This window comes from Psittacula echo (genome assembly GCF_963264785.1).
Source record: "Psittacula echo genome assembly, chromosome: 9".
Lineage (NCBI taxonomy): Eukaryota > Metazoa > Chordata > Aves > Psittaciformes > Psittacidae > Psittacula > Psittacula echo.
The window spans coordinates 16,773,025-16,785,583 of record NC_137745.1 but is presented as its reverse complement, the minus strand read 5'-3'; the positions used below and the strand labels follow the sequence as shown (position 1 = coordinate 16,785,583).

The following is a 12,559-nucleotide window of genomic DNA, read 5'->3' as shown; positions in this document are numbered from 1 at the left end:
TTTGAAGAACACAAGAGCAGTTTATGCTGTTAACTAAAACTGTGCATAGCCAAAGCTACAGGTAAAAGCAGGCTCCTGAAGCTGCCCACCACCTTCCACAGAGCTAGAACTGGTGGGCAGCTCCTCAGTGGCAACTTCTGTGCCATTCCATCAAGTATGAAACTGCCTCAGAGATGCACTGCCTAATCCTTGCATCATACCAAAGGAATTTTTACAGAGGAAAAAAAGTTGCTCTGTGATCTCTAACAGACTGAACCCACTCCCTGCTGCTGGCTCAAAGACATAGCCATCAAAATAGAGTGTGACTAGGTCATGATCTCCCTGCCATTTATGGAACTAAAACAATTATTCAGAGCCACATACAGCTTTAAATTTGTAATATGAATGAGCAAAGTGCAAACCAGCTTAAGATAATGACATTGCAAAAAAATCTGAATACATCTACGGCCGCTTTCCATATCTGCAAGTATTTCGCTCTGTATTTCTAAATACTGAAAGAATCGGAAAATACTGTCTTACTATGTAAGATCAGCTGACAATTTTAGGTATCCAGCTAGATTCCTAGGAAATTCACTACACTGAAAGAAATTACCAACCAGCAGATGTTTTGAACCACACTTCCAAACACATTTCCAGAGCTGGATCCAGAGCCTTTTTTTTAATATGTTTAGGGAGGAGCTGTTTGTCAAATTTTTTTCCTAGGCCAGAGCTAAAGCCTTCTTCAGAACCTTCTGCTGAAACTGGACCAAGAGTCATCACTAGAGCCCTTTTTTAGAGCCACATCTATAGTTGGCTCTAAAGCCATCTCTAGAGCACTTCCCAGAAATGGATCTTATGCCAATTTTAGCACCCATTCCCAAAGTGGCACTTGGGCCGTTTCTTGAGTTATTTTCCAGAGCTGAATCTAAGTTCGATTGCCCAGCCATTTCTTGGAGATGGATTTAGAGTACATTTTGGAGCCCTTTCCCATGGCCCTTTCTGAAGCTTCTTGGAGAGGCCTTTACTAAAGCTGATATAGAGGTGTTTGTCTCACAGTCCCTTTCAAGTGCTGATGCTGGAGCCAATTGCTGGAGAGCATCTCTGTGGCTGACAATTTGTATAGATCACTGCTGGAGCTGGAACCATTTCTGGTGTCTTTTTTAAAGCTGGCTCCATAATTTCTTAGATGTCACTAGGGCCTGAGCTGGATCTGGAACCATTTCTAAAACTTGACCTGGAGTCTTTTTCCAGAATGCCTTTTCTTGTAGACTCCTGCAAACTGCAATAGTTTTTCAACTGAGAATTCCCTTTGAGAATAATGTGAATAATGCTAGTGTCTAGTACAGGTAAAAAAGTATTTATAAAAAGCTGAATAACCTCAAGCCTATGAATTCTCTCCATCTTTGCTATTCAGGAGAATATTTAGAAATTAATCTACACAGTCAGCTCCCATGCAGAAATCAATATATCTCCCACATGCAGATTCCATACATATATTTTTTCTATTACTTTATACATCTCCTATTGAAAACATGAACTCTATTTTTAAGAAGGTCACCTTCAGCAGGCAAAACTGACACTGATCACCAGGAAATACTCACCTTCAGAAACGGCTAGATGTAAAACAAAACATCTCCCAAATCATCATTCTCTTTCATTTGTACAGTATCTAAATACATCAAACATGCAGTGCACAAGAGGCATTACAGAAATACGAAGGGGCAGATGGTCACAGAGTAACAAAGGAGTGCAAAGAGAATGACTATTTTAAAACCACAAACGGATCAAAACAGCAGACAGATTTAAATGTACATGGCATAACTTGATATTACAGGAAGTAACACTTTCATACAGAAAAGGTGTATTAGGCATTCAGATTCTCCTTCCAAGATCTGTATGCAAAGCCATGCTGTTCAAGTCAGTTGGCATAATTTTTGCATTCTTGAAGTTCAATTGGTTTAGTAAAATTTAACTTTTTTCTCATAGATTTATCATAAACCAAGTTTCATGATATGATTTGAAGAGCATAAAATGTAAAAGCTAGTAACTCTCAATAAAAACCAAAGAATGCACATTACATACTCAATGCCTGCCTCAGAATGAAAAATATAAGCTGTCTACTAAGGAATACAAACACATTCATAGGGTTTTACCAGTACATGATTTTTACCCATGAAATTCAGACATGGAGGTCTAAATATAAAGTATGTGGGAAATGTTCATTATTTATATACAAATGGCATTTAATGATGAAAATAAATCAGTGTAACAGTAATCCACACTGGTCCTTGTCAGAGTTTTGAACAAGTATGCCAGGACATTTTCTTCACTTACATACCAAAGATTAGTTTGGTATGATAGGTATATTTTAGGCACACTCTCTTTTCCTTTCTCTTTCCACTTTCAATGTCAATCATCGGTGATATTTATATATCACATATCTCAGTTCACTGGTATAACTTTCTTCAGCATAGAAATCAAAAAACTGGAGTGTTAGGAAGGCTCTTCTGTGAATTTAGGGCAAACATGGATTCAAAAAATTCATCAGGCACCCTGAGAGCTCAAGTGGCACTACAGTTAGATGCCACTATGGCAGAAAATAACTTTAGGAATTAACGACTTTAGGAATTTGAGGAGAGTTCACGTCACACTCAGCACTGTCACTTCTATTTGGTGGAAATCGAAAGCAAGCCAAGGGTTCTGAAGAGCATCAGATCTCTACACATTAAGCAATGCCTAGAAATCAGTGGTAATTTCTTGACTGCTGACAAGGGGGGCACCTCTTCCTTGTATTGTAGCAGGAGCTAAAGAACAACTCCATATTCCAAGAAATATCATACATACGATAATGTTGCAAACCTCCTAAAGTATTTTAAATGTACTAAGTCAAATGTAAAGCTTAGATGTGAGGGTCTCTCTACATTTCCAAGGCTTCAGTAGAAGTGAACTTGTGCAACAAAATGCCAAATCTGGCATTACTTTCCCCACAACTTATTTTTAAAAACAAAAGGGGAATATCTAAGTTAACTGTTACCCCAGGAAACCTTCACGCAACAGGAAGAAAACTAATTGCTGCTTGCGATCTTCTTAAGGGCCAGGGAAAGGAACTGTGAAAACTTAATCCTCTAATGACTTCCGTGGGAAGTCTAGTCACACAGCAATGTTAGGTAACAGTATCGAAAGAAGAACTAAATTCCACAGCAACTACCCTCACTTATCTATCCTTCTCCCTCTTTTGTTCATTCAGTATGGCTATGACATCAAAGCTAGGCAGCAGTTTTGCAATAGTTTACACATTTGTCCCTGGATAAAAGAGAGCCAATACAACTGTATAAATCAGACTTCACAGGGTAGGTCTTCCAAGGAAGAAATTAAATTCAGAAATCAGCAATATGTTTTTAGCACTACCTCTATGCTTTTATTAGACATCTGCTTTATAAAGCAATTCTGATGGTAAGGTAGAAGCATGTTTTCCCCAGTTTGCTGTGTGTAAGAGTAATCTATCACAGATAAATGACTTATGATTTTAAAAAAGTATAAAACCACTCATCAGATAAGAACACTCTTGTAACATAGTTATCAATAGTGCATTAGTATTCCTCTCAAATCTTACGTACTGTGGCAAACCCATGAATAGGGCTGCACACACAACCAGCAGTCTGATGACACCAGCAACTACAGTGTCAGGCTACTTTCTATGCAAGGGATTTCTCTGTTGGCTAACAAAGATGGCAAAACTCACCTAAGTTTGCCAGAACAATGGTACATAACTAAAAGCTAACAATTACAATTATAGCAATTTTTTTTATGTATTCAAATGCTAGCAGGTTCTTTCATTTATCAGAAAATATCTTCACCATTGTCCTGAAATCCCCTACTCTCAAGTTTGTTAGAAACCAGGATATGGCGAAAGCAGTGGAGTTGTAACCTGTCATGGTAAGGTTACCTTCTTTGTAAGAAGAAAACTTTGCAACTGTAACCATCAACTAAAGTTTAAACCACATTATACAGCTACCATTGACACCTGTTCTAGGCTGGAGTCTGGCATACATAAACCAACAGAAAGCTGTGACAACCTCCCACTGACAAATATATAATTGATACTTGATAAATATATCAGCTTGCTCGTGCAGGTTGTCACAGCAGTACACAGCTCAACAATTCAGGAAGCAGTAAATACTGTGTCAACGTAACCTCATCATATTCTTTCTATAAGACAGATGTTGAAGCACCTATTAAAAATATTATGCAATGTGACTGGTAAACATCAAAACCACTTCAACTACTTTATGGATATTTGAAAAAAAGCAAAAGTTGGGCTTTCAGAAAAGTAAACTTGTCTGTAACTATAGGGGAGAACATTTGCACAGGTGTATCACTTCTTGGGATGCTAAAAAATATTTCTCCCTGGTGGAATATTACAGAATAAGGAGATTACTGCCTCATTTAATGAATATTTTTGGCAAGCATGGTGAACGTGACGTCAGACAGATACAGGCACTAGAATCACACAGTTCAGTCAGAAGAGCAAACACTGGTAGGATGACATAAGAATCTTAAGTGCATGCAAAAAAGCCATCACTGAGAAGCTTGAGTAAATGCAGAGGCCATCTTAACAAGTAGCAGTAGCATACACAATGTTAACTCAACTGCTTACCCACTAAGTACACCAAGAACCAGGTTAAGTACGAAAAATGAGCCAAGGATGATAAGACTAACAAAATAGATCCATGGCCATTCACATCCTATTGCATCATTTACCTGTAAAATGTAAGGAAATAAGTTATGATTCAGTCATTCATTAAACAGCAGAGTCCTTTTTGCAGCTGCCAGATCACGTAGGTTTCAAGGCAAAGTTTAAGGCTTACTCAGGTCTCAAAAATAAAATAATCAATGAACATTTGTTTAATTGCTTTACTTACCCAAATTATCTGTAGATGTGATGCCTTAGAAGATTAATTAAAATAACATCTAAATAATTTCAGAAGAATTATTATAATTAGGCCACAAGAATGGACATGAATATATACTGATATGTCTAAACTCCAGTTTTGGTATTTTTATATTATTTATCTGACAGCTACAGAAAATCGTTTGTTCTAATCAGAGGAGGAAGAAATAGAGGCTTATTAAAAGATGTCATCATAACTGAAGTCTCACCTGCATAAGATAACCTGTGTGTTCATGGCAACTGAATTCAGGACTCTGCCTTCATGATGAAAAAGGTGTATGCTTACCCGCTCAATACACCAAGAACAAGATTTAGTACGAAAAATGACCCAAAGATGACGAGACTGACAAAATACACCCATGGCAATTCAAATCCCATAGCATCATTCATCTGCAAGAAATAAGATGATCTTATAGAGTAGATCACTATAGTAATAGCAATGAAGAGTTAGAGAAAAAGAGAATGTAATCATTCAGGTAAGATAGCATTCTATGCATTCCTGCATTATTCAGAGAAGAACAATACAAGACAGAAGGCACTGGCCACATTCACTTTGCATTTCTAATACATACTGTAAACCAAAATACTGAATGAACCTAGCATTCAGATCAAAATTATCAAAAAGAAATGCACCTCAACTGTTCTGTTCTTTAACACCTGCAACATGAATTAAATTTCAGATCTCACTAATTAAAATTATACTTACAAAATATATGTAGAACTAAAAATCATATTTCAACATCCTAGCTGTATGAACGATCCTTTGAGAAAAGAAACAGTAATATGCATCTCAATAGTACAAGCAGTCTTATTTTTTCTGTAACGTGGAATTTAAATTTTTATTTCCCTGAAATAACTGCAGTTGGATGCAATCAGACATTTAAAATTAATTCAAAAAGAAACAAATGAGAATGAATTTGTATAAAAAACAAACACAATTTTAGGAAAATGAAAAACTGAAATAAAATTTGAGAAACATAGTGGAAACATGGAAATACTCCAGAAATTTCTGAACCAAAAAATATGAAGAACAAGGTTAAATTGAGTTTAAAAAGTTGTTACTGGTTTTTTTTTTTTTTAAGTAAGGTTGAAGTAACTGAGTGTTAAATACGCTCCTTATAGACACATAAGCTTTTCTATGAAGACCTTTTCCACTGCCTCTACTTTGTGAGTTTCTTATACCCACCAGACAATGGATTTAAACATATTTATGGAAATTTAGAAAGGCCTATTTGGAAAAACAGGCATTTTAAAACACAAGGAAATTGGTTCTGTGTGTAGCATTCAGGTGCTAAAAGATATTTTGTTAAGTTGCAAAAATAATTCCAACTTGGACCTTCTTGGAAATGTTTCTGTGGGAGAGGAATTATTCTGCCTTTTTTGTTTATACTGACAGGTTTGCATGATAATTTTCATAAGATGCTTTTTAGCCATGAAAATTCAGCAAACAAAAATGGAAAATATGGAATTTTAGAGCAATCCTTGGGCTAACTTTTTTCCTCTTTTGTGAATGCTGCTGTTTGTTATATCTGAAATTTTGGATTAGGCTTTGAGCTGTATTGATAGCCAAGTTTGACTCCTATCCTTAACATCTCTGTTATAACACACATATTAAGCATGGGAAAACATGTTTTGCAAACTGTAGGTCTTATTTTTTCTGCTATCTTTTAAAAATGCATTATAATCTCAGTTTCTGCAAGGTAGCCCTATGGACGGTTAGCTATAAGCACAAGCATTAAGTCTTTGCAGGGTAAGGCCCATAGGCACAACTCTTCAATGGTGATCTGTAATAATGCCACTTTATACTAGCTGACAAAACTTCTCAAGTAACCAAAGAAGATTATTTTACACAACTTCATACATCCTTTAAAATAATCTATGTATCACCTTTAAAATGCTTTAGTAATTGAACTGAGATACTGAAAAGTAACTTAATTTTTTGCAATTTGCTAGGAACAAAGAAACCTTGAATATATATCTGCATTTTTTCCTTTTAATTTCAATAAAAATAATTTTGGAGAAATTAAAATGGAGAAGGGTTATAGTCATTCAGAAAGGCTGGGATTATTACCTTCAATTTTAAAATATCCCTAATTTCCATAGTCCCATTCTGCAACAGCATATTCATACGGAAAACAAAGCCTTTCATAACATTGCCATCACAGCAACCTACTTAAATTCTCCTATGCAATACTTTTAGCAATACTTAGCATGGCAGGTGCCTACGCTAAGGACAGTGCCTACACCGTAGATTTTTGGTTTTTATCATCCTATGCCCATTCCTTCAGAGCAAGTCCCCAACATCTGAGAATTCTTAAAAACAAAGAGACTCAGGTATTTAATAAAATACCCTACTGTACAGACTACATTTTAGCTTTGTTTCACTATACACAGCCCTTTGCACATTTTCAATTGTGGGCATCTGGCCTTAGGTTTAGGAATAAAATTGACTTTTTTTTTAAATGCATATTCATAATTATTTTATTACTGAGTTTGCATCACAGAAATTATTCATATGGTACAGGCAAAGTGTTTTTCTAACAATATCTCCTAAGAGCAAATTTCAAATACATATGAATGCATTTTACATCTAACTGAACTATATCTATTAGTAAGCAGCTGTTTGCAAATCACCAGATTTCAGAGTGAAGGCATAAATTCCTTCAGTGTTGATGCCAACATTTTCCTGCTATAAATGTCTTTGAAAAACCTGAAAAGTTAATATTTACAATTTTACCTTGGGAAAAAAAGAGCTCTGGAAATACTGCAATCCAACTTGATGCATTCTTTTTGCTCAGAGAAAACATATGCAAGAAGCCAGGCATTGTGCTAACTTAGTAACTCAGGAGCAAAGCTGAAATTTCCATGACCTATCATAAAGGCTCTATATTAGCACTGGCAACTGTGATTTCCATTTCCTTGATCCACTTTATAGTGCATAACTATATAGGAAAATTCCTTCTTAATCATGCAGTTTGATTTTAACCCAGATTTTTTAGTCCAAATATTTCCAGGAATCATGCCCTGTGATGCAAAAGTCAGAAACTGCAGCTAACCAGTGCTAGAAGAAATGCCTTGGTTTGGGTGGATTTTGAACACATCCAAAAGCATTCCAAATTCAGGAACCCTTCATCTAGTAGAACACCTTGGCAGCAATTTAAGATTAAATTTGTAAAAGCAACAGCCTGAAACTGCATCCAGTCAAGAATTTTACTATTTACTTCTAGAGACAATTCAACTCTATTCAAGTAATGCACCATAATTTCTTTTAATGAAGTAGTATTTCTGATTGCATTAATACCAGAGTTGAAAATATAAAAAGAAGTCCCTCCTTTTTGGAAGGCTTCACTGCTCATTTCATGCATGTCAAGCGGCATTTTCTTTAATTTTCAATCAAAGACAGATTAAAAGAGTCAATTTGCTTTCTGACTGAAACTTGAGGCAGAGCTTGGTTAATATGGGCACAGGAAAATCTCCATCCTCAGAAATGAGCTGTTCTCAGTTGAAAGGATTAATGCTGACTTCTTACCCAAAGTGCAGCATAAGGACTTAACAAAGACATAAATCCCAGATGCATTGGAAGTTGCAACTAGAACATAAAAAATAAAAGCCCCTGAATTATGCTCAAGTAACACCAGGAAATCTAGGAGATATCACGTCCCAACTCCTCAGCAAAATGTCTTGCAAGACATGCATCTTCTGTGTCTCAGGGAAGTACTATCCCAGAGAAGGTGTCATATTTAATGGTTCTCAATGGACTTGCCTCATTTCTTTTTGAGTCCATTAAGCTTTTAACACCCATAACACCTATTGCAAAGATGTCCTCAAGTACCACCCTTCTTGCCTTTCTTCATGCCTTTTTCCAGATCTAGTCTTACTGTTTGGATTTCAGTTCTAACTAGTTTGTCCATCACATCAACCAGAGGACATATGAGATGGATGATATGATGGACAAAGTACTTCTCATTCACTTAATTCTGTTACACCATAACAGTAGATGTGTACTACTCAGATAAGTGTTTGAAAACACTTATTCTCCCGAGATGCCACTTTTGGATATGCTCTGGCATTTTCACTCCTTTCATTCAGATGTTAAATTAGATTTGTATGTTTGAGCAGCTTTAAAAATAACTTGGAATTGAATTCAGAAGCTCTTCCTAACCCTTTCAATCAGTGAAAGAGCAACTAACATTTCAAAAGTCCTTGTAATAGGGGGCCACTTGTTGATGCTATCAGATCTGGAGACAAGTTACTCTAAGACAAGTTAAATTGATGGAGAATAAATAGTTTTCATTGTGTATTTGGTTCTTTATATTGACATGTATATGCTTGTGAGTATGTGCCTGCAAAGCCTCGAAGAATTATCTTGAGCCAATAGGACAAACTTGGTGAGAAAGTGCTTCATTTGACATTTGGAGTGAATTATCTCACTAGCTGCACTGTAGTTGGAGTCAGATATCATTGCAATGTAGTATAGATGATCAGAAACCAAGACTCCAAAGTGAAACAGAGAAAGCCAAGTTTATAGCAGACATAACCATTAGTATTACACAGCAGCAGATGGCACACTCCCATCTAAAACACCAATTAGCAATCATTATAATGTCTCATCCCTATCTCTGGTAATTGAATAAATTCCCAGATGCATCAAGGTCTTACTTTTTTGTACGCTTGGTACTATTTTACCAAACACTGTTGCAAGATCTTTGTTTTAATCTAAGCTCTGAGTGGGGAAATTGATAAAGCAATGCATTTGTACTACTACAGATACTCTGTAGAATCTATTTTGAGTTATTTTCCACAATGTTTCAAACTTGCTTAATTTCTTAAGTTTCTTAGTTTCCTTAGGTTTCAATTTTACTTTCCTCCTTTTATAACATTCTAATCGACACATAACTGGCGGGTTTATTTATTGTCACCTATAATCTACCTAATAATCGTTAAAATTAAGACTAACATGCTCAGTCTCTTGACTGGAGTAAAAATCCGTCAGAAATCAGTATTTTGTGAAATGTTACTAATCCTGCATTCTTCAAAGCATACAACATAGGTTCACAAAACCTCAGATTATAGGCTATTTATTCTACTAATTTCAGAGCATACCATACAGCTTTTCAAAGCCGCCTAGCTCCAAAGGTTGTCTCCTGGGGTATTCCTGGCTGAAGTGTAGTTAAGTCAAAGCTGACTTAAAACAGGCTGTGCTGGAAGCATAGGAACCTCCAGATTGGTTTGAAGAAGTATGTAATTTTATATTCCATGTTATCTGGGTTGTGGAATTAAAGTGCAGGTTTTCCTGACAGTCTCCTGGTTGGCCAAGCTCATCTTTGTTGTACAGCAACAACTGGAAAATCAGCATTCCATGGCATTAAGGTAGGCTTAAACAGAAATATATCCCTTTGAGAAGTGAAAAATTGCTACAGTACCTAGAAAGCCTCATAACTACTTAATCACCTCTAAATTTGGCCTCCGCCTTCTGTATGTAAACTGTGCTATAAAGTTGCATACAGGAAACATAAGTGACCCTCTCAAATTAAACCAAATTAAATCAAATTAAAGAGGACACTGTTTCAGTTTTATTAATTTACTTTGATCTATCGGAATAAACCACAATTTCTTCCTTCTGTTATTTTTATCCATTGTTATCTAATGAAGTATATAATTTAGATACTCAAATAAAGCATTTACTCTTCAAAAGCTGATGGCTTTCAATTTTTTTTTTCCCCAATATCGATTAGAAGCTTAAATGCAGGTCATTTTTCTTTTTTATTCAGATATTTACTTTTGCATCTAATGTTATTTCAGCTAATTGCTGTTGGTGGCATTTAATTAATCAGCTTACCGTCATTAACTGGGGGGGGAAGGGGTCAAATAATTGTTCCAAGGAAACCCTAGATGTCAAATATGACTGCCAAAAAATTATTTTCTCTTTTTCAGAGTGGCTACCTATCCCACAGCAGACGAACACTACCATAACAAAATGAAGAGTACTGCCTCTACACAACAGTACCCAGGAAAGGTTTTCTACTGGATAGTGGGAGGACTCTACCAGGTTTAACAAAAACTATATTCCAGGTATAACAAAATAGAAGTGTTTGATTCCTTCATTGGTTGCAGAACGTTCATTTAGGATTAAAAAATTTTTAGTGCTTCTACCTATTTATACTATTGCCCAAACTAATTTCACATAATAAACTTATTTAGGCCTATGTCCTGATCTGGTTTGTTAAATCTAAGAGCCAAAAAACCTACTGAAAGGAATTCACTAATGTGATGAACTGTGTTTATCTTCAAATATATACCTACAATGCATTAAAATGAGCAGAGTAATAGTATCCACTTTGGTAATACGTACTAAATACCCTTTTTCTTTCAGTATCTGCTAAGTCATCTATATATATATACACACCATAAACATTATACAATAATTGAATGCATTTAATATTTCCCATATGCTGGATGCAAAGAAATGCAAGCATAAGAACATGTACCATTCCGACTGATGACATAAAATTGTTACTTTAGTTTTTGTAGTAACAATGAACAAAACCCCAATACTCAAGATGAATCTGAATTTGTCTACTAAACAGTTATCCTGAAACAGTCTGGGAACTCAGATGCTTTTAAAAGGAAGTTTGCTTCCTGTGGCAAAGTTCTTGGAAGAAAAATCACTATTCAACTAGAGGAGTTATTAGCACTACCTAAAGTTTAGCCTACTTCTCATCCAGTTTCTACCCGTTTTATTTAACATTTCTGAGGAGAAATAGTATGTTCTCTTGAGTAATTGCAATGATCTATGCCAGGAAATTAGTTCCATGTTTGGACTGCAGTACAGAGGTCAGCAGTCAGTTATGACCGAGATACTAAATAACTTGTCAGAGTAAATCAAGTTCACTTCATGGGAAAGATACTGTCCTGTGAGGTAGTTTAAAATCCTCCTCAGGTGGGAGTCTTTGTGTTGAGATGTTAATTTGAAAATAACTATATTATATGATCATGCCTTTCAATGTTAATTCAAACTTGTAATACATATATTCTTTGGCTTGGTAGCTCTGTTTGCATGCCTGAATTTGATCATTCCCTTTTCTCTCTGAGGTTTCTAATGTACTGGCCATATAAGTTTTATCTCTTTGCAATCTAAAACTGATTCGGAGCTTTTTGTGTCTAGAGAATATATAAAAGTAATTAGTCTGAATCATTACCTCTAAGGCAGGGAGCTAAGCTAGATTTTAAAATAAAATTGGATTCTACTAATTAACACAAAAACTCAAAAATCCTGCCTGCAGTCCTGGCTTTTAAGTGTGATTTATGCAGTATATTAATACTGTCATCCAAAATGTCTATCCCTCTTTCTCCAGCTGGATATCATGTGTTAAATTTCTGGCTACGTAGTTAAAGGCTGAGAGCACTGTGCATCCAGCACATCAATGCCTTTGGGGATAAGCTGGCTTGTTTCACTGAAGAGCCTCCCTTAAATGACCTGTAAGTGGAGTTGAGAGATGCTAAGAGAACAGCATTAAGCTATCCTTAGCACATAACAGACAAAGGCAAAACCAAATATTTTCTAAGATCTCTCTAGCATACTTCCTCACAATTTCAACATCCTTTGCTGAATATCTGCAAGTGATTTAC

General features: G+C 35.7%; 1 protein-coding gene across 1 annotated transcript in view; it reads right to left on the bottom strand.

Annotated features, from left to right (window-relative positions):
- The window catches only part of CACNA1D (calcium voltage-gated channel subunit alpha1 D), a gene marked incomplete at both ends in the record, with an annotated part of 193,841 nt that overhangs the window by 103,319 nt on the left and 77,963 nt on the right, over nt 1-12,559 (bottom strand). The window contains one exon of the mRNA XM_080625329.1: nt 5,217-5,320. Coding sequence (XP_080481455.1) covers nt 5,217-5,320 — 104 coding nt within the window. The remainder of the gene's footprint in view (nt 1-5,216; nt 5,321-12,559) is intronic.